Source organism: Symphodus melops, assembly GCF_947650265.1.
Source record: "Symphodus melops genome assembly, chromosome: 3".
NCBI classification, from domain to species: Eukaryota; Metazoa; Chordata; class Actinopteri; order Labriformes; family Labridae; genus Symphodus; species Symphodus melops.
Window position 1 is genome coordinate 26,188,165 of NC_136693.1, and position 23,611 is coordinate 26,211,775.

At 39.5% G+C, this 23,611-nt stretch overlaps 2 protein-coding genes across 2 annotated transcripts in view; one reads left to right on the plus strand and one right to left on the minus strand.

Annotated features, from left to right (window-relative positions):
* cep89 (centrosomal protein 89) overlaps positions 1 to 21,736 on the plus strand; it is a 45,347-nt gene extending 23,611 nt beyond the window's left edge. Inside the window, exons 17-18 of the mRNA XM_079340130.1 lie at positions 13,185 to 13,333; positions 21,324 to 21,736. Of these exons, the coding sequence (XP_079196256.1) occupies positions 13,185 to 13,333; positions 21,324 to 21,594 (420 nt within the window). The 3' untranslated portion in view covers positions 21,595 to 21,736. The remainder of the gene's footprint in view (positions 1 to 13,184; positions 13,334 to 21,323) is intronic.
* LOC306821606 (E3 ubiquitin-protein ligase RNF182) lies at positions 869 to 13,178 on the minus strand. The gene is made up of 2 exons (XM_079340129.1): positions 13,050 to 13,178; positions 869 to 2,262 (listed from the first exon to the last, which is right to left on the minus strand). The coding sequence occupies exons 1-2, from the start codon at positions 13,111 to 13,113 to the stop codon at positions 1,517 to 1,519; spliced, it is 810 nt and encodes a 269-aa protein (XP_079196255.1). The 5' UTR covers positions 13,114 to 13,178; the 3' UTR covers positions 869 to 1,516.
* Positions 21,737 to 23,611: the final 1,875 nt, after the last annotated feature.

Sequence of the window (23,611 nt, forward strand, 5' to 3'; positions counted from 1 at the left end):
GGCACGTTCAGGAAGTGATCCTAATAACCTCATCACATGTATGTCCAAGGCCACTGCTATGATAGTAAAATGGTTAAAAAAAAAAGGTGTATTGTGCCCAAATCACAGTTAATTTGGTCATTTGTATTTAGTCCACGCTTGAGTGTGCAGTGCATGAAAACTTCCTGTTCAGTCTTACTAAGAATTTGAATGGTGAGAAAATACACAGAGTGGCCAAATTCACAATCATTTCCTTTCAAGTTCTTGACCTCTCTGTTGTTTGTTAATACAAATAAATATATCTTAAAGCTTCTTTAAGGACCTTGTATTTAGTCATGAAAATGACAGAAGTGAATATTGATGCCACTTCATGAGCTAGAAAAGCTAACAAGACCATCAGCATGAAGATTGATCGTTTCTTTATGCCTGAAACTGTGGGGTAGTTTATCAGAATTTTTCTGCAAAACAATTTCTCGCTGACAAAAAAAACAAAAAAAAACATTACTGCAATATCAAACACAATAGAAAAGGTTTTGTGCAAAGGGTTGCAAAAATGAAAAAGAAAAGTAAATAAAATGTCCATTACATTCCCCTTCAAGCAGAGTTGGTTATAATAATAATAATAATAATATAATAATAAGGTTATAAAGATGTTGCAGCATAATTGGTTTTGCAGCTTTAGCAGAAAGATACGAATTATTACAAAGATGTTATTCTGTCAGTCAGTGTAGAGTGGATTCAAAAATCAGTGTTACCAGACTCTTTAAGGAGAAAAAGAGAAAGCTTGTTGGTGACATGTTGGGCTACTAATATTTCTAGATGATAAATGGGAAAAGAACTATACGTTAAAAAAAGCATCAGTGCATCACTATCTTTCCTTTTTATTGGCAGATATCAATCCATACTGAATGCAAAAGTATGTTTTAAGATAAAAAAGAAAACAAAAACAGTTAATGTCTGATGGTTAAAGACCAAAAAAAGCTCACATCCATAACGTTGTGTAATTACTCTTTCCTTTTGGTAAATGGTATTTAATTGTTTCATGCTTCTTTTGCAGCACAAAGTGCTGGCTGCATTCATGGCTAAATCTATTTAAAAAAAAGAAGAGCCATCCAAATCAATAAGCCCTGACATTCACTTTAAACTCACTCCATGCACGTTTTGAAGATTGTACAGAGTATTTACAATTGAGGGCCCAGGACTAAGACAAAAATATAAGATCTGCTCGCAGAAACGATATTTTGCGTATTGGCCATAGACACAACAAAGAACAAATACTGACATATATCACAGATGTAGATATTGGTGTTGCTCCAACCAACAGAGCTCGAAGGGGGCCGTGTTTCTGTCGGCTGAACTGGTTTCTCAATTGCAATAGTCGACCTAACAAAAGTATAGACCGGTATAAGCCTTCACTTAACCATTATTTCCATGAAGATCTTATACTTTTAAAGCTTGTGTAACAGTGGGCATCATCTTCACAAAACACATAAAATGACTTTGACAATGACTCTCCCAAGAACTGGATAGCATCCTCTCAGGCCCTGGAGGAGCAGTCACATATGCCCTGGCACAGACACTGGCAGAACCCATATACCAGGCAAACTGTAAGACTTGATGGGACCAAGCTAACACAAACAATACCCAGTGTCACTCTCTGGATCACTAACAAGTAGATTCCTAGAGGCAGGGATCCAAAGTACAAGAAACCCAGCAGCCAGACCAGGATCCGTGGAACATGATTACAGAGCTTGGACAGGGCGTCCTGGTTAGCCAGCCCATTGGAGCCCAATGAGACCGAGTCCAGGCTCTGCTCAGCATAGATGTCAGAGCTGTCATTTCTGCTTGGGGAGAGGTCCAAGTCCCTCTGAACTTCCATTATAGTGATGACCAGGCAGTTAGAGGAGTCATGGGATGGGCTGGAGGAGGAGAAGCTCTTTGGAGTGAGCACCACCTCCTTGTTTTGCTCAGAGCTCCAGGATTTGTCCCGCATCGCAATGTGGCACATGATGTTGGCATCATCAGGCAGCGCCGACACCTCATACTCCGTGATCTCGGTTTGATGTCGGCAAAATGGGCAGCAGATAAATCCTGCTCCGTTAGCGATGTCCAGGATTTTGGCAAGGCAGCGGGCACATACCCGGTGCAGGCAGTCCAGGATCTTAGGCCTGCGGTTGTGTGCATTGTAGCGTTGGTAACAAATCTTACACTCTAATTCCTCTGGTGGAGGACGGTCCTTTTCCTCTAACTCAGCCTGAGGACAGCTCATCTTCAAGACATGTTCTGGGAATGACAGAAAGATATAGACAACACATTGGCAAGGACAAGTAATCAGAAGGACGTTTTCTTTAGCAGTACAGTGTTTTTTTTTTGTCACTTTGTGTGAAAGTTAACAATCTCACTGCAACAAGCTGATATTTCTCAGTATTGTTATTTGCTGTATCGCTGCCCACCAGGAAAGGTCAGGTCTCTGGCTGCTTCTATTTTCTGTACTTGCTACTGATAAATGATTTATGGTTTGGGAGTTGGATCAGTAGGTTGTCCCTGAGCTCTTTGTAGCAGAGCAAGAGCCAGTTTTTCTATTGATATTTGGAAGGAGTAGAGGGGACAGCTGCTTCTTCTTCAAAAAGCTAAAAATTCAGTTCTTTATTTTTCTGTTTTACTAGTTTTGTTTTAATAAGTAACTATGAAGCAATGTCATTTTGTAAAAGCCATACACTCCCGTGTTCTTTATGTTAAAAGCCTTGCACTAAAAGGGCTTTTCATGATCACTCTTTTTATTAAATGATTGCGTGTCCAATGCAGGAAATGAACATCATTGGTAAAAACTGTGTTAAGGGATTAAAAACAGGGAGAAGTGACAATTGTTAATTTCACCCTTATTTTTTCCAAGATAAGTCAGTGCTTATATACAAAGATCAGCAATAATAAAAAGAATAATAACAGATACCAAAAGATGAAGAAAGCATCATAATTAATCATTTATCATAATACTTAACCCCTATAATTAGCACATACCCTCTGAGTTACATACCTGCCCTCACCCACTCTCCATAAGGAGGAATAACATGGAGGTTTTGATTATAGATAAAGGTTAAGGCCAATGTTGAACTAATAAACACTTACTGTCTCTGCAGCTACCAACAAGGTATCTTAAGTGACTATTTGTCTTTCATTACTCTTAGCTATTTCAATGACTGTGTGTTAACATGACGCACATTCAACATGAACGTTGGTAATGTAAAAGACAATATAAAACACAGACTGTAGAAAATGGTAAAAGTTTTAGTCTTCATGATAACAGCTAGACAGTTAACCAGTCTTATGTTTTGAATAATAATGACAAACACCTGTGATTTGTTTTAAGGGTGTTATGATACAGGAAAAAGTACAGCCGTCTGGAGTATCTCTCTGAATATTTAATGAAACTCTTCATCGAAAATAGATTAGTCAAAATCACAAATTCTCTTTAATACCTGAAGGCCCTGACACACTAAGCAGAAGGCAAAGAACAGTAGTAGTGGTGACGAAGGTCGCCCGTGTTATCGGCGCGTGTTGCCTTTTGTCTTGGCCTTATTATGATGTCAAATGAAATTATAACAGGTGGGATCACACATAAAGGACTGAATGCAAGGCCTCTAATTATCATTCTATCATTTCATATTACCCAGTGGCAATGCTGGTGTACGATGTCAAAAACATAAAACTCAGTATCATATGTTATCAAAGCGATGACTCATGGATCTCCTTTTCTTCTATGTTCTTCTTTTATATCTATTAATGAGGAGTTTGAGTTAAATTGCTCCTTAAGAGTTTTACACATACACACCTTGAAATAGATAATGACACAATATTGTACAGCCCAGTTGTGTAACCCAATGAACAATGCGTCTTTATTTATTTGAGGTCAACCCTCTTCTCTCACATACATTAAGAGAATAACTTCCCAATTTTCATTGGGACATCATTTCTTAAAGTTTCACATACTTTTTCAGAGTTATTCAAAACAGCATCTAATTTTAATGTTCTCCTGAAACAGCCTGCAGCAGGGAATAAAAAGGATTCCTCCTGTAGAGAATTATAAAGAGATTTCTTTTTTCTTTTTTTTTTAAATTGACACATTTTCTAGTTTTCGATGTTGAGTCAGCATGCCAGCGTATAACTGTTTTTGTGTGTGCCCTGGAGCACACCCACCATAACACCCACACAGTGTTCTCATTGTGAATTGTGCCAACAGCGATTGACAGAAAGGAGGTTAATGAGCAGGTACAGTGCCTGTGGCTACATCAACACACGTAAAGAACCAGCATCTGTGCCCCTACTGCACTGAATTTATGACCAACATCTTTTGAAAAAGTTGCTATTAGTGCACCTCAAACAATGCATGAGCACATTTACCCTGTCCAACTGTTCGCCTGGTTCAGGTAGAGGGATTCATTTTCTCCTTGCATAAAGGAGAGGATTGTCTGTTTGGTGCTGTAGAAACACAAACTTCACACAACCTTTTTGAACACTTAAGATTCACATCATTCACCCATTTGTCCTTTAACCTTGAAGCTTTCATGTCATGTTGAAGTGAGACATTACAGAAGCTGAGTCTTAAAGACTTTGAGGTTAGGAGTACTGAAAACACTGAGCGGCATTGATTGAGATTGAGAAAATGGACACTGACATTACTAACAACAGCTTTGGTTAACACAGGCCCTTTTTATCGTGTTGGAATAACCACGTAACAATCAGTCCTTGAATTGATTGTGTCAAATAAACCATAATCTAGCCTTCTTATTTTTAAAGGTCTTCATTTGATTAGTAATTTTTACTAAGATTTCATGTGAAAAGGGTCTCGGGGAGATGAAGTGAAATTTTCAAAAAGATGTTTTTCTTTAGTTGCTGTAGCCTCAGCCCTGACTTATTACTTTCTACTTTACCTCTACCTTTGGTCCTCAACAAGTCCCCCTCCCATCAGAAAGATGCTATATAAAGAAAAGCTAGTCACTTATTTATTCATGACCATGAAATATAGATTAAATAGGTGGATGCTGGGCTGCTAATTGCCCAGCAGGCCACTCTATGACTTGCTGACTGTTAAATATTTCAGCCAGCAGTCTGTTGCGTGAAAAAGCCTTCCTTCTGGAAAATGTCAAAAAGATGTCAGAAAGAAGCAGCTCTGCCTGCATCCATCCCTGGTGCAGAGTGGGAAACTTTAACCCTCAGGTTCTGGACACGCCAATGTTGTAATAAAAGGACAAGGCATTGAGATTGTAAATCAAATATTCCAGTAAACCCATATGGAAGTTGCAACGTATTTTAACGAATGTTTATGTTTTAACCAGGATTAGCGACATATGATTGGTTTTATCTCTTTTCTTTAAAACAGAATTCAGATTTTTTTTACTTCAGCTCATTTTATTGGTCTTGCTCTTTGCTAATTCTAATGTCTCAATGCATTAACTGTGATTAAAATCTTTGAATTCATAATAAAGAAACGGTTAAATCCATTTCTAGCTGAGCTGTATACAATCCAATCAATCTTGCACATGTCATACTCTTAACCATAAGGCAGCCATTCATTAAAGCTCTTCTGCCATCAGGAGAGACCGTAGGATGTGGGGTATGTAACAACTTGACTGCATACTGTAGGTGCTCTTTAAATAGGTTTCAATGTACCATGAACATACATTGCTGGTTGTTCATTGTGAGATTCTTATTCAAGAAAGAAAAGTTAGTGGATGGTTGATGGTCCATAGCAGCTCAGCAGTTTAGTAATCTGGGACTACTACATTTTCACTGGACTACTCCAATTCAACAAAACGCCATGCATTTCCATTCTGAAAATAGAATGCCTTTTTGGAGCCTTTTTTAGACTGACAGGCAGCATAAGCCTATGCACAGACATGCACACAAGCACCCAGGAAAAAACACACTCAATTATTGATTCTATGTTGCAGACCTGGAAGATTTTTGCTTTGATGCAGTTGTGCTTTTTGGTTCTTAGTTTCATTTGGTTTACGATGTAAAGACGTTTATGTTGCCATTGTATTCTAAAGAACTCTGTAATTGTGAAATAAGGTGTTGATATTTAGATGAATGCCTGTCATTGACGAAAAAGTGGCCATGTGTAGTAATATAGAAAACTAAGGATCAAACTCATCGTTGATTCAATCGAATCAAATCTTTGACAGGATAATTGTAATCTAATGGTATCATGAAACCAGTGAAGATGCCCAGCGCAACACACACACACACACACACACACACACGACTACAATTGGATAGACCAATGTTATCACTCTTGTTCAAAAAGTATACTGTTGAGATTTACACTGCACACATGCAGTAAGAGGAAAAAAAGTCAAATGACATCATTGTTTACTCATGTGCCATAAAATGTGAAATGCTAATGTTGAGGGACAAAGCCTTAAAGCAGCTGTAAGGGTCAGCATGGGTGACTGGGTCAACTGGGGTTTAATACAAGACACAAGTTGTTTTTATCTGATCAACCTAATTTATGCATTTTAGTAGCTGGCCTTTAGCTCTTCTTGGAGGTCAACCAGAGGTGATTTTCCCATGAAGAAAAATCAATTAAAGCATACAAACCTCGACCCCTTGCATCAGTATTTTCAAAAGCAAAGGGGGCTTTGATCAACAAATTGTGGGAATGGGAATTACTTTGATTGCCAAGATAAAAGCAAAGTCCATGCTGTGTTAGCTCCTCTACACAGTCTGAGTCCACTCTGAGCTTCAGACTGTTGGATCTACAACTTTAATAGCCAGCGTCTCAAAACAATCAGTACTCTGTCTGTATAGACCTTGGCAGGGCAATTAAAATCAAACAAAGCAATCTTCCTGCATTGTACCATTTGAAAAGGGGCAACGTGTTTATGCTGTCTTCTAAAAATGAACATTTACTTCTAGTTTCAGATTGTTTGTATGTCGGTATCTTACTGGATTGTTGTACTTCTCTATTTATTAATATAACTAGAGAAAATTATATAAAACACCTTTTATGAGAGCAGTGTTACATTTATATGAACATTATATTGTAATTATCAGGAATACATTTGTTGGGTTGAAATAAAACAGAGAAAAATGTTTAATTGAGAGTAACCACAGAACGATCTACAACCAAAACGTTTGTCCTACAGACTTGTGACATGTTACCAATAATCACTTACCTCAAGAAAAAAAGCAGGGAAAACAAACAAATGCACACATCTGTTTCTGAGGTTTTTTTTTTTTTTTTTTTGGATAAATATTTTTCTGTGTTGAGCTTGTAATTGATTAAATATTGGGGAGGCAGCCCTGGACACAACCAATGGGCCAACAATCAGCTCAGGCAACATGACAACATCGAATCAGATTATTATATGGAAACATTAGTTCAACCAAAATGGAAGAAATTAAATAAACTCAAAAACCAAAACTTAGAAAATAAATGTAATGTTTGTTGTTGCTTTGAGCCATATGTAGGATTATGTATAAGGTGTCAGTGAAAGCCACTGCATGGTAAATTTTAAATTAGGGTGTTTCATAACTCAGAAGTCCTTTTTCATAAGCTGCACGGTCGATGTTCAGTCGAGAACACTTGTGTCATCGATTCCACTATTTATGGCAAAAATAGGAATAATGGTATGCTCTGCACTGATGACTATACTCTTAAAATGCTACAAGGGTTAGCCAAGGGTCATGCAATGGAAAGACAGAAGAAGTGCATTATTATCAGCAACCACCTTCATGCTCTCTGGTGAAATGTTATAGGTCATCCTAACAGTCATAAACAGTGTGAGAGTTGTTAAAAAAAGGTCATCATTTGGTTAGGAACCAGTTGCATTGCTCTACCGCTCATTCAGATTTTACAATAAGACCTCTGATAAGTCATGTGTACTTGTGTTTAGCAATTTGTTCCTGCTCATTCCCAGCCTGACTGACGAGAGAGCCTGTAGATGGGCCAACATTAACTGTGACATAGATGTTGACAGTGGCAGATGTTTGTGACACATCTGAGCAGGAGGGCTGAGTTAATCTGATGATCTGTGGGATGTGTCGTCTCCCCGGTTCTCTTCCAAGAGACGTGACTGACGACTGTGTTTGTGTGCTATTAGCAGAATGCTATTTCACTTGATTTATTTAAACCAGGTGAAAAAGTGGCCTTCTTTCTCTTCACACCATCCTTGTGGTGATAACTCTTGAATTTCAGGGGAACCTCAAACAGACCTGTCTGCTCCACAAAGGTCTGAGATTTTCAAGAAGAAGAGGGCACACATTGATTTAGTAATCAATTCTGCCCATTTCTAAACCAAGCAAGATAGCTGCTCACTGTATTAAACAGTGTTAGACCACAGGAAGCTATCAAGTACAAATGCAGTAGCTTTCTGTTGGCCTCTGGGAACTAAGAATTGCAAATACTCTTCGTATTAACCGTTGTTTTTTCCCCCTGCCACAACTCTGCTGTCTTTTGCTGTGCAGGCCTGTAGCAGGCATGCAGTTTTATCCATTTAGTACATCTTCTTGTATCGTCTTCATTTGTTTGTAAATCCAATAAATCCACACGTCTCTTATTAGATGCAGAAAGGTCAGGGGAGGTATAATGTAGTTGAATTCTGCCTGAATGGCTTTATTAGACCTCCTGCATTTTCGTTTTTTAATGAGTCAAGACAATTCAATTTCAGCTGTAGAGGTCATTTTGTGTACACATTTAACAGATGTTTTATATCTGGGGAGGGGGCTCTATTGCTGCAGGGAATTTATACACAGCTTGACTTGTAAATTTAAGGAACTGGATTTAAGTGTAAGATGCTGTTAGTGAGATTGTGCGGTGTTAATTAGAATAACAGAAGGCTGGCAGATTAGAGGATATAAACAGTTGCCTTTAACACAAGCACACAAAATGTACTCTGCATTCAGAGCGTAAGCTGCAGTTTTTGGCTGCAGCACTAGCGGTCCTTCACATATGGTTGGACATATTGTAGCGCTAACACATGGATGGATTTGAACAGGTGGTTGGACATAAAGGAACAATTTTAGTTGGCGTCTTACATCGACAAACAAAGGAACCAATTGATTTGTCATTTCAGAAAATTATTGAAGTGAAGGCACGAGAGCATCTACTGTCAAACAACAAGTAGACAACAGTTGGAGACTGCTGCTGTAGTTCTCAGGGGTTTGTACTATAAATATATTGTGCTCAATGAAGCAAGCAGAATCAAGTGTTATTGAGAAATAAATTGTGAAGAACATGATTAATAGCTCAACAATCACTGGTAGGATTACGGGAACAAAATTCAGCTCTGCTCTTGAATTTGAATTGTTTTTGTTGTTTCTGTGTGAGAAGGTCAGCCAGCCTCTGGGCCACAGCTAGCAGGTGGGATATATTGGGTTGGCTCAGCTCTGCATGTTGTGAGAGCTAAATGTCAATGCTGCAGCTGGGCTGATGCTAGCACCCTGCTGCCTCTCTGGGGGGGTTAAACGAGATTCAGACCAAGCAATGGAGCATTTCTGCTTTCCAGATTGTAGCTCTTCAGCTTTAAATGCCAATCCAGTACTCAACTGAACCAGGAAAACAGCACTGTGAGAGGATGGGCTAGGGCCATTTTAAACGTTATAAAAAGTATGTGAATGAATGAATCTATCGCTGACCCTGCTAAAACAAGGTAAGCACACTTTTGCTCCTGATCTCTTAACCAATCTTTGAGGGTTCCTTTTCATCAAAGAAGTTTGATTTAGTCACCACCGAAGACTTTCAATTATCTGTCCTTAATCTTTTAATACTGTCTGATAACAACTGATATTTAGGATTTGTGGCTGTTCATGGCCGTATATCATTCGGTCTATTTGAATTTCACATTTTATATTTGATTTTTTTTTTCAAGGAAGTTTTACAAAGATAAAAAAGGGAAAAGAATCATGTCCTGACATTGGCAGCAGCTTTAGACCGTGCAATGACACCTGCGTTGTTGAAAGTCCCATCAGTCTTGGTTTTGATTTGTATGTTTTTGTTTTTCTTCCTGAGAGCGCTAAGTGCTGCAAACACATTTATTGTTGTGTAGAAAACTCTTTCTACCAGACAAATTAGAACATTATTTGACACTGGCCTTTAACTGATAGTTAAAATGAAAAGATTAAAGTCAAATATTATGCATATTGCACTTAACCATGGTTTTCTAACACTCATAAGAGTCCCTCGCCCATCTACAGCCCCCCATGAAGAGAATAGAGCATCCTCTCCTTTGTTTGCCTGCTCCACTTTTTAGAAAAAGTGTACTGAAACAGGCCGTGGAGATGTTCCCTTGACGACATCACAAGGAGAAGTAACTCCTTCTCCAGGTGTTTGTTCTGATACACTTTTTAATATTTTGGCTGAAACTGTCTTTATGTCCTGACAATAATTAATAAGTCATGTGCTCTGAAAAAGAAATGGGAAAAAAAAAAATCTGTCATCTGTAGTTGTTGTAAACACGTAAAAACTTTGACCAATGTCAAAACTCGACCACGTTTTATTAAACCAATCAAGCCTCTCTACCACATGCATGCACGAGCTCACATTCAAAGCATCAGCTGAAATCCACTTCTGGACCAATGGCACTAGTGCATCTTTTCTTTGTAGTGAAGCTATCTTTGGCCATGTAGCAGAGAAATTAAATATTCCTGTCATTGCTGCTGGCCTCTGACAGATTTGTGCATGGTGGTGTCTGATAGCATGTGCTGACACCTAATAATCACCCAGATGTTCTCCTGCAGAGATCCGTCTCTGTGAATAGAAAGGTGAGCATGTCACCTCTGCAGGATTACGTATGCTGACCTGGATGTTCTGTACAACTCCTCTGCCTTTGTAAACCTGGTGAAAGGGCATTCTGCATTCATGTTGGGAAAAAAACAAACTGTTTCTTAGCTGGATGAAAAACATTTTCCAATACTTTTGCACTGGGCAGTGTCTCACTGAGCATCTCTCCCTACATGTTCTGTCTATGTGCAACCACACAGGTCAGATACTTCATCAGTCAGACACATTAAGAAGGACTCAGGCACATTCAGTGTGGTTATTATAACTCTGCTTGTAATTTATGGCCATGGCAGTTTTGAAACTAAAATTGATTTAAGCCATTCAGGGAAACTGTACGAATGTTAATACACAGGAGCTGCTAACATTATGACACAATAAGGACAATTAAACAATCCAGTTTAGCCACTTAAACATGTTTAGTCAAAGTGCTGTTTGTATACATCACGTTGCCTCCATGAAGCTTTTGGGGTATTGTGGCATCCTGTACATTTAAGAGACAGTGAGGAGGATAGATATCTCAGTCACTGTACGCTTATTCAAATGATTCTACTCTGAATGAGATGTTTCTGTTGTGTCAACACTCAGTACTCAGGGTAAGGGCCTGTATGTATATATTTTATTTTCCTGATTGATGTGCCTGTGTTGGACTTAATAGTCGTAGTAATGGTTCATATTGCTTGGACACTTAAGTTGCCTCTCTTTGGTAATACACTGTATATTCTGAGGTCTCTTATTCTGTCTGACTGAGTGAAGAGCAAAGTAAATGAAATGTCAATAGGACATGGTTGAGAGCTGCATAATGGATTCACTGGTTAATCCCACCGAATGCATTTGAAGCACATAGTATTGATCTGACAGCTCTGTCAGCTGTGGTATTTGAGGCTATTGATCCGTTAAAACTGGGCACGACTTTATCATGCTCGAGGTTTTGATGTTTGGGATTTCATTTATTTGTAGCTTTTTTCTTACTTTAGTTTTTGTCTGACAATCGATGTGGAAATACAGTGTGGTTGTTTTTAAAAAGGTGTTGTCACATCTTTTCTACAGTTTCCAACCATGTGGAAGAAATAGTAACTTTATCAAAAACTAAAATACTTTTAATACTGTGCTGCTGACATCTTTTTGTTTTTAAGGATCAAAATGATGTTTATAATATTTGAAATGTGTTTTTTAAAGGCGGCGATTATGAGAAATCCACTCTGACAGTGTTTTTGAACATTTATTTGAGTGTCTTTATTTGTGGTCTGCAAGTCTTTTTTTGAGTTTCAAATGTTCTCATCTTGTGACATCAGAAGTTGGATTGTGGTAAAAAAATAAATAAAAATCCCCACCCATTGACTCCACCTCCAGCCTAGAAAAAAAATGGCATTAAAATTCTTTTACCCACCTCCTCTTCTTTTCAACTGTTCTTTTTTTAAAAACATATTCCTACAAATCTTTTAGGCAGTATTTTATTCTTTTAAATTTCATATCTTTTTATCAGGTTGCCTGTTCAAAAGATCAAACATTTGTCATTTGATATATAAAAAAAAACTTGTATCGAAGAAAAGCTGAGCCAACCCAGGACCTACACACGTGATCCATTGCTGTTAAAAATGTAAAACGATGTTTTAAGTTCATATGTGTAAATCTAGTTTAAGGGGACGAGTTATACACACCTCACTTGGTGCAGGGCAACATGAAAAGAGCCGAGAGGAGTGATCAGCCTGCACACTTCAAATAAACCAGTATCAAATCTTTTAGCTCATTACATCTTGACAGGCCAGCTTCTTTGATCATTTAAAGCAAGGAGTCAAAAACTCGTGTTTGTTTACCCTTCACAGGCAGACGGGGTTAATAAATCTGCTCAAGGCAAGCACACTGTCTGTCCTCACATAGACCTGATTCTTTGAAATAACTGCAGAGCACTAAGCAGACACACTCTCTTTTGTCCTTTATTCTCCTCCTGCTCTCTGACACTTTCACTGACTCCTCCTTTACTTTGTTGGATTTTCTTTTGGTTTTTTTTCTTCTCATGACTGTTGATCTCTTTCAGCTGAACTTAACTAGTCCACATAATATGAACTGTGTAGTCCACTTGTATGAGTGTGTGTGTCTGTGTGCTGTTCTGCCTGCAGCTCCGCAGCTGCTGATCTACTGTCACATCAACTCTAACTCCAATAAATCCAACAACAACTGTTATTTTCTGGACACAAACACACGTCATTTCAACAAATAAACAGACTCACTCACACCACCCTCTCCAAAAAAAAAACAAAAAAAACTGCAGAGTGTATGTGTTCTTCCTCACCTTGTCCAAACGTGTGTGACTTCTCCTCCACCGTTCCAGTTGTCTCTGCTGTGCTGTCCTTCATGTATATTCTCCTTCTTCATAGCAACACTCCACATGTCATTCCTGTGTGTGTGTGTTTCCGTGTGTGTGCAGGTGTATCGGAGGAAGGCGTCAACCAGACTGGCAGTGTTGGAGGAGGCAGCGGAGGGGAGGACAGATTCCTACCAGAGGGAGATCCTTCACTTGCAGAGGCTGCTGAGGGAAAGACAGGAGGCTGAGGAGAGACTGCTGCAGTCCAAACGGTAGGAGGGGAGTGATGAGGAGAGCGAGAGAGGGAGAGGGAGGGAGACGGAGAACGAGAGGGGAGAAAGACACATAAGGAGGCAGGCAGGAGAAGGGGAGGAGGAGGATGGTGGGGGGAATGTGTGAACAAAAAGAGAGGAGATGATGTGTGAAGATTGAGGGGGGGAAAAAAGCGGGGGGGTACAGGAGACGACGGAGGTGGAGGTACAGTGTGCATCGAGGCGGAGCGGGTCACATCAACATAACAATTTCTGACAAGAGACAGATAGAGATGTCTAGACGATAAGATCAGTTTTAACCTCTTTGCAAACAAAGCATTGCATCGTTTCCGCAGCAGGCAGAGGTTGAGTTTAGGTGGACTTTAAGCCTTCTGGTAAAGAGCTACAATGCACCTTCCTGCCACTTAACTCAGAACGCCGCTTATTATGCAAATTAATGCAAAACTCTCATTCAATATATAATCAAAATGGATGGGCTATAAAAACATAATTCCCCCAAGCAGTTTTCATCAATGAAGAAATGAGCTATAAAGACTCGACCACTTTTCATTCCTGGCTGTAGATGTGTGTTTCTGCTGTTAAAGGGGCATTTCAACAAGTAACAGGGATCCTTTGGCTTTTGCATCAGGCCTCAAGTAGACACAGTAAGTATAAAATCATGGAAGCTTTAAAAAAAAAAAAACGTGTGCACTTATTTGTTTATTTTTTTTATTTTCAAATCAGGCTGCATTGAAGTTTCAATTTGGCTTTAAACATAAATGCAACCAACAACAGCAGCCAACAACAATTTAACACAACTCTATGACCCAGTAACCAATTCACAGTTTTTAAACTTCAAATAAGTTCTTCAAAGCAAAACCTGAACACCTCTGCTGCTTCTCTATAGTTCCTAAATCTCTTCATTGCAGTTTCCACCCATATGTTCCTGACATTAGAGGAGGTGCTGACATCATTTCTCTCTCCACACAAACCCCCTTAGGACCGTCTATTTCCACCGATCCTCTAATCCTCTTTGAGTGTCCTCATTCACAGATTCTGAATTGCTGAAAGTGGAACAACTACATCTGCTTTTCAAAAACACTCACATAAACAGCCTGAAGCATTTCATGTTAAAAAAAACAGAGAGAAAGCTGCTGCTGTTAGAAACAACAGATGGTGGTAGGCAATAATTAGGTTTGGTAAATGTAAGATAACTGGACCAGAAATGAGTATGTTTCAAATTTGAAATGCATTACAATAACATTTTTGTTTGTGTTTCTCTAAAGGATATGTTCTCTATATATGAGGGATTTTTGGAGTCAGTATGTCAAAAGAGGAGAGAAGAGCAAACTTGTAAATTGCGTTTGTGGTACATTACCTTTGTTAAGGAAATACTGAGTTTACCTAAACCTCTGCAACAACCTCTTCTGTGCAAAGACCGGGCTCTGTATTCACAACTCAACTAATACTACTAACTAAGCAAGGAGAGCTGAGCATCTGTGAGCAAGGAAGAGACAGACAAGTATTATCTCACTGAGGACATGTGGTTGACCCTGGTGCTCAGTATGACACGTTTCTTTTCAGAAGTCATGATTGGTTGATTCAAAACATTTAAGAAACAAGCGCTCTCTTGGTGATAACGGGTATAGATAGACGGTGAAATTGATTCGGCCCAATCATTAAATCCGGTCAGACATAACAAAGAGACTTAATTAGTGATTGGAGGCACTCGTGGAGGTCACCACATGTAGACAAACTCCACATGCATGTCTCACTTTGCAATGAAAAAAGTCATTACGGATTAAAATATCCCCATTAATCATTTCTTTTTTTATCGTTCTGCCCAGCTAGGATTCAATAGTATTCTTCATGTAGTTTTTGTAAAAAATTTCTATTTTCTCCTCAGCTTGAAAATCTCTTCATCCTGTTAAAAGTCCTTCTCACTCCTCCTCACAGTTTGACACCTGAGCAGCTCTCCAAAGTGATAAAAAGCTTTGTAGATAACTTTCACCTTTACAAGGATCTAGTCTGAACTTTGAGGGGAAATTCTTTGAAAATGTCCAGATTCTAAGATGTTTTTATTGAATTTTGTCACAAGGAACACCTCTTAGTGCTTATAAAGCTTTGTGAATATGGCTCCTGGCTGTGACAAACACATAATTACTTTAACATTTGAGATATTACATACTATCAGTGATTATTTCTAAGAATTTTTACTGTCACAGTTTGACATCAGCCTTTTAAAAACCCCGCTGGCACTTTGTTTCTTTAGAAGCAGCGCACCACTCCCTCTTTATGCTCCTGTTACTCTCTGTTTTAGTTCACTCTCTGGGCTCACTGCCTGCTGTGAACAAATGGAAGCTGGCCAGTCAGATTGTAAGAAAATACTTTCCTGCTCAACCCTGGAGGCATTTTAGTGACAATAGCACACACTACCACGTTGATCACTCACACCACTAACCTGCATGCTTCATTGTTCCACAAACTGCTTTACTGGTTCAACATCAGGTCAGCTTTTAAAAGTCTTATACTTTACCAACCTTAAAATTGAAAAAAGGAGGATCATTAGGTCATAATCATGTGTTTGAAGAAGATAGCACAGTTCAGTAAATGAACTGTGTGGAGTGCTGGTTTCATTGAAAACATCCCTCCATTATAGACAACAAGTGACCAGCAGAGGTGGGTAATGCAACTCCAGCAGAACTGATCATGGGCTTTCAGTCCGTACTTCACAACTATCCACATTATGCTAGTCTTAGATATTTAATATTCAGCAGTTAGCGAGCAAGATTGCAAACTCAACATGGTAAAAACAGAAACTGCACATGATGGAATTGTCACGCTGAAAGATCGTTTTTTTAAACCCCAAAAACAGACTACACCTTTTATGCAGTTTATTTTCCAGATTTATTTTGCATACCAGAAAACTAGTTTGCCATGGTCGATGTTGTACGGGTGTAGTAGTTGATTGTGGTTTTCTGGCCACCTTGAAGTTTTGGGAAACAAGGATTTCTATCCACCCGTCTGAATTGAAACTTCTTAAAAAGGAATATACGTCTTCTCTTTTCTCTCTGATCTACTGCTTTGTATTCTGCCCTTGTAACAGAAGCAGTGATGCTGATAGGTTGTGATTTCTTCCTATCTGCTGAGTTCTTTGTACCTTCAGAGAAGCAGCACTGCTAGATATTTCCAGGACCTCAGGAGAAAATTCAGCCATCACTTGCATATTTATTTTTTAAAGAGTGATTTTTAAGTCAAGTAGCTGAAGTTTCGAGTGAATTGGCATAACAATGAATAGTTATTTTTCCATGTTATTTCTACAGTCTGCTGGCTGATTACACAGTCCATTATCAGTGCATTTAGAGTTTGTTTTGGGATTCACATAGCCAAGGATTAGAGAATTTATCATATATCTGTAATTGTCTTTTGTTGAAGAATATTTTTAGTTTCCATTCGTAGTTCTTTGCATTATGTGTAGTGTTATAGTTTGAGTCCAGCGGTACTGCAGTATCAGCCTGGTTTATTTAGTGATTATTTCAGCCTGATGAAACACTCTAGACGCAGTCTTTGGCTTGTTTTGAGCTTGTGGTTGCTGCAGTGTTAATCTCTCCTGTTTTCACACACTGTTTAAATCGCTGACTTTATTTTATGTTAATGGTCCACACACTTGGAACCCCATACATATTTAATGCTGAAGCCCATGGATGCAGATAAACACATTTCAGCAGTACTTAGTTCTCCCTTGGTTTCCCATCGGGTTCAGGAGTGTTTCTGAATCCGCTGCAGGGAGGAACAGGGACGACAGTGGCTGAAAATCTTGAACTGTTTTTTTTGTTTTTCGTTTTTCTGGAATAATCATCATAGGTTGAAAGAAACAATCATGAAGTGATCCAGTACTTTAAAACACATTCTAACCAAACGTCTTTTGACCGTGGGAGGAGGCCTGAGTACTCGGAGGGAACGTACCATGCAGGAGGAGAACATGAAGACTCCACACAGAAAGGCCTCGGCCAATAAGGGATTTATACTTGCTGTGAGGCAACATCCCTAACCATAAAACAAAAACAAAACCTCCAAAAAACAAAACTATTGCTATGAATGTGTATGGCCTCATGGGTAGCATTGATGAGAGTGGTTGCCATGGGTAACACACACATGCATGCCGCTTGGGTTAGTAAACAGCAGAGTTTAAAAAGCTTGTTTTTCCAACAAGTAACAAAGTCTGCCTCATTTTGAAAAAGTCATCCATGCATTTTTCTCTTCCATTTCACTTCATCAACAAGCACAACTTCCAAACTCTGCAATGAATTTAAAATGCGGCTGCCAGGCTTTACACAGCAAGGCTCTACGAGTTTTCAATAATCTCAAAAGCCTTTGAGTTCTGACACCACAGCTGTGTAACTCCTCGTTTAGAGATCTCAGGAAGACTATCTCAGTGTCTTCTCAAACGGTTTCAGTGAAAGTGGGTCATATTTATCTGTTTTTTATTTGTTTATTTATTTGTTTATTTGCCTTTTTGTGCCTTGTTTTAATAGACAGCCTTTTGTAACTTGTTTTGGTAAAATTGCCTGATAGCTTAAATACTGACAAACACGGGGATAGATCTAAGCAAAGTGAATCGCAATTGACTGTCACGAATCCATAGCAGATTAAATACTATAAGCCTGGTTTACTTAAGGTTTGCATGTCTTAATGTGTTATCTGATCTACTAACAGCGCAGTGAGAATTGCGTCTTTCATTTGAGCAAAACAACACGTATTGTCTATTTCGTACGTTTGCCTTTATGAATGTGCTCTATGGGTCCTTTCTGCCCCAGCGTGCTAAATCCAAAGAAGTTAAGTTAGTACGCATTGTGATTCACCAAGCCAGGCAAAAACTGTGGTGATCCACCATGTTTCGAATGACAGAAAAATAAATGACATGCATTTTCTTTGTTTTATTTCTATTAAGTAATAGTGAACAAAGAGAAACACCATGATTACACTAATGTTACTGAACGTTCACAGTCTCTGCATTCCAAAGAATTTCAACATTGACATTTATGTCTTCCTATTTCCCTCTTCTCGACAACATTACATTTAAACTGGGCGTTTCCTTTTTTCTCGGGTCGCCCATCTCTCTCCCAGCCATCCCCTCCGGTGCTTTCCTCTCCCTATTGCCCTCGTCTCCTCCATCGACAGCCTTGTGCTGCTACTTTGTAAAAACGCTTGGATTGAGGGACAGAATAAATGCTTGTACCCTCGTCTTCGATACCTCTTGTCAGGGCATTTATGTCTGATCAGACAAAGCGCTGTCCAGCCGCCTGGTGCACAACAATGAGCTGAGTTACGCCCCTCAGCACCCGTGTCACAGAAGACACAGCTCACACCTCCTGTGCAATGTCTGACTACGCATTCAAAAGAAGGACGTAAGAAAACAGAGGTCATGTTTAGTTTTCTGATAAACCAGTTTTCCTTTTGTTATATTTAGATGTGTCTGCTATAACTTCAAAATACTGTATGTTTATTTGCCTCTCCCACTAATACCTATTTTGCGCTTGCAGGGAGGTTTGCACCTGTTATCATTCACACAAATGTTCATCTGCAAAACGCCCAACAGCCAAACGTGCAATTTTTTTGCATCACACTTTTTAGTAGTCTTTAATTCAAATCTTAGTAAATAAGGCCCTTTATTTTTATGAAACGACGCTATTTTAACTATAGCACGACACACAGGTCCAAAGACTGTCATTTAGTCACACACTGTAAAGAACTGCCTCTCTTGGAGGAGAATATGTCGTTGCCTGTTTGTCTGTCTAACAGCCGGATTAGCCTCGTAAACCTGAGCTCTCTGAGTGACGATGAATCATGTCAGTGTCTGTGCTGACAGAACAAGGACAGTGAGGAGGGAGGTGTTCTGTCGCAGAGTCATAGATTAAATCCTCCGAGTCTGGAAGCTGCAGGTGTAATGCAGATGTGCAGAGGTCGAGGAGCGGCTGCTGAGTCTATCTCCACAGGTCACAAGCAGCTCACCAAAACACTCACACAGACAGTTTCCCCTTTCCAAGAGTTACTGTTAAATCTCATCCTCTTACAACTGCACGATGTATATTTGTATTCTGTCTGAGCGTCATGGGAAGGAATGATGAGAGTGGTTGCCATGGGTGACACGCATGCTGTCACACATGATGATGTTTGGCTTGGAGGTAATTAGCAGACAGCAGAGTATCTGAGGGTCACTTGTAAAGGGTGACGAGGGACAAAGTAAACGTTAATAAGAGTGTTTCTACGGGGCTTAAAGAATTTAAATTGCATCGCTCATGTTGCTCTGTTGTTAAAGTTGAGCAGAGTTCCACTTCCTGCTCATCTCGATTCTCTGTGTCATCTTTTCTGTTATTGTGTTTAACTTAAAAAGTCCCTGTACATGATCTAGTGATATTAACCGCCATTAACAGTCACCAGTCACTAAAGACTCCTCCTTCTCTTCAGACATGTTCAACCATCTCACAGCTCAATTTGTTATAACCATGATGTTCCCCACCCCCTCTATATTTATTCCCATACCATATGAATTCAGTCGAACCGTATTTAAAAACTCTTTTTCTCTGCAGTGTGCCAGTTGAATTCATGGGATGAAAAAAAGGCAGGGCTTAAAGTGCAAAACAGCAAACTATATTTCTTCTATTTTGAAATACATTGTGTCACTCGAAAACATTTGTTCCATAACAATGAGACCAACCTTTCTGAATCATTTTTAAAGCAATGATGCCGTTTAAACACCAGTCTTCCTTAACGTTTCCACACAATCACATCTGCTCACTCCTCCATGTTTAGACCCTGAAGCCACAATGCTTTTTTTCACTCAGTGGTTCGTATTGCTTCTGTGTGCCCAATTTTAATAACCAGATACGATGCTCCAAGCGCTACTGCAGCCATAATTGGGAGAGGAGATGATGCCTGCATTAATGCTGTCAGCAGGAGGTAGCCTTGAGTTCTGCACATGGTCGATACACGTCTAAAGTGAAGCTGTGGGAGTTGTGCAGTCAGTGTGTGCTCAGGATTGTTTGCTTTACTCGTGATGATGTCAGCACAGATGGATCCCCTGACACTGATTGAAAGCACATTGTAAACTGAACTTGAATCAGTCATGACAATATTTCTCATGATTTACTCTCTATACATAAATAAGAAAAAAAAAAACACTATTTAGTTGTTTCTTGGCTTGAAGGCTCGAGGATGTCTGCTCTCCTTCGACCTTTTGAGTCTTCTTGTGGGTGAAGAGAGCGATTCTTTAGCCTCATATTTCAGTGATGTGTGGAGGGGTTAGCATTAGAGGTGTTAGGTTTAGTTTGAGCCTTTTGGTGGAGGATCTCTTCTTTCTCTCTCTGCGTATGTCTTCTGCCGCGCTGAGGACGTCGCTGTTGTTTTGAGTCGCCTGATTGGTCGCTTTGGTCTCCCGGGTTTTAATGTTGATATTGCACTTTTTGGGGTTTGTTTTGACGTCGTCCTTCTGCCTTGTCTTTTGACTTCCTGTTGAATGTTGTCATGTGAGCAGTTGGGAATGAAGGAGTTGTTTTTGAAGGCGAGAGTCACATGACTCAGTTGGTGTTGGATGATGGTAGCAGTGATGATGGGACTGTTGGCTTTGTCCAGAGCACTGGTGTTGTTTGGTCTATTTGTACCTCTGATTGATCCAAGGCATGAATGATGACATTAAATAGGCTTTGTAGATCAGGATGTTTGCTTTTGTATTTAACTTATTCTCTATGTTGTGCTTAGACCTTGATTGTGTAACAAAATCTGAATCAAATGGGTTTAAGTCACCTCTCTCACTACTACACACAAACTGATCCAATTAATATAAGCACTACTAAAAGTTTTACCTAACCATTTGGGCTGTGTAAAACATGTCAGTCTTTTTATTTGTTTTGTGTTATTTAAGGAGTTTGGAGTGTTTTTAAATTCTTCGTTCTTTGAACGAAGTTGCACTCGTCAGACTGTCGAATGTTTTCTCTCCTTCTCTCATCTCCAGAGAAATAGAAGAAGAGCTCGAGGTGGTGTGGCAGGCAGCAACCAGAGAGAACCAGCAGATATGGAAGACTGTCCTGGACTCAAAACATACCCCAAACCTCTTTGATCCAGATCAGACAGCGACATCAAACCAGCAGCAACCGCACAGCCCAGAACCGCTCCTCTCCACCTCTCAGCACAGCTCCACGCCTCAGAAAAAGGCTATACTGAAATCTGACTCAAACAATTCCTTTGACGAGAAGCAAAAGTATGGGCTGGATTTTTATTGTTGAAACTATCGGAGCCACAACATGCAGGATAGGAACAAGCAGTTTGACCATTTGGCTTTATCCACCAAGAACCTCAAGAACTCGTTCTTCTTTATCCATGAAGATTATGAACTCATTTTGTCACTCTAAACATTTGTTCACTTATTGAAGATAAAAATAAATCTGGTTACAGCCTAATTAAACTTTAATATTTTCACAGTTTCTCTCTTAGTGTGACCTGAACACCCTGAACCACCCAGCTCCTATGAATTGTCAATATCAGATAATTTACCATATCATGCTACCAAAGAAAGACAATGGTTTGTCTTTAGCATCAATACCTTCCAAAGAGGATTGAAGTTTGACTAATCTGACAAATTGTACATTTATGAATGACTCTGTTTAATTTGTAGTTCTTTTATCAGAATATTTGCCATTCACATTTGGGTCTGCCCTGTAGTTTTGTAGCTTTATTGACCAAAATGAGATTTCTTAAAATGAGTGTTTTTTACTCCTCTTTGTCGCTTTAGATTTGGACGAGGACCGGAAAGGAGGGCGCGCTACAAGACTCTGGCACTCACTTTTCTCATTTACCAGAGCTTGTGAGCTTGTTTTACCAAGTGGAGATAGTGATGCATTCATACTATCTCTGTGTCTTGTGACTTGTTACTAAATCTCGTCAATACAAAGCACCACACTTCTGTTTCTCCTCCTTCTGTACAAAAGCAATACGAGAAACTGAAATGACCAAGTGAAGAATTCATATTTAAGGGATGCAGTGTGGACAGCAACAGTGCACAGGCGACGTTACATCCAACACTTGTGTGTAAGAGCAATAAGTATGACATTGATCAGACAAGAAATCTTTGATCCTAATTGAGGATATTTATGGTCTTATAAAAATGTCTTGAGACTTAAATGAGACAAAGACAAGGTCTCTTAATTATTACTGACAGTGAGACGTAGGATCACCGTGTGGGAGCTCCTGAGCTTGGGCGTCTCAAAATGGCTCAGTCTGTACTTTGCTTCAGTGTCCTGTGCACAGCATACCATTTCAGAGCGGTTAGATCTCAATTTTGAGTCATGTAGTATAAACTAAGAAAAAGTATTTTTTTGAATTGCCCCCCGGGGACATATAACGTTTTTTACTTGAATTACATTTCCGAGGCATTGTCCATCCAATATCTAATAACTACCATTTATTGAGTGCTGGTGGGGTCCATCCTTAAAGTTTTAGACCAGCTGATCAAACCACCTGCTGCTGGAGTAATATGAGTTACATAACGTGTACATTTCACTTTATACCGCTGTAATAGAGTTCATTATTGCATGAACAATGCAAGAAGAAAAAGGCCCATACATCCAAGCCCAGCTCAGATCACCACAAAACAATCTCAGACCGGACCAGATCTCAGACCTGCTGCAGAGAAGCAAAAGCCTCAAGCATGATGCTCTGGCAGCCTGAGAACGAATTCCCGGGCCCCGAAACCACAGTGGTAGCATCAGTGTGAGCAGTAGGCAGCACATGTAGAACGCCAGATTTTACAGATGAGTCCTCTAGGGGTGTTATACTGTAGGTCCGTCATCAAAACACACAATCCAGGCTTCCAGGTGGTTGCCCAACATGGTAAACCCCTGGAAACCTTCAGTTGGCAGGATCATCCCCTCTCATGTTGTCTCAGGTTAGTGCGGGTAATAAGGGATTGTGTCACATAGTCTTAAAATTGAATTATACTTCAGTTACACTGCACTGTAAAGCACCTGAAAATATCTGATCCTGACAAGTCAGGAATAGATGGCCAAGATTGCCCTCTGCTGGTTGTCACTTCAGAGACAGACGGGTAAAAGGAGCTGAAGTATACTCACTATGAGGACTATAACCTCCATAGGTAGGGTGTAGACATAACCTCTACGCTGTGCAGTGCCAAATAAGCTTGGTATTTCAGCCATCTTTATTTTGGTTGTCATGAAGGCAGAAGTGCCACTTTTAGACAACACAGTAGAGAGGCAGTTTTACTTTAACCTTGTCAACTGGTAAGCA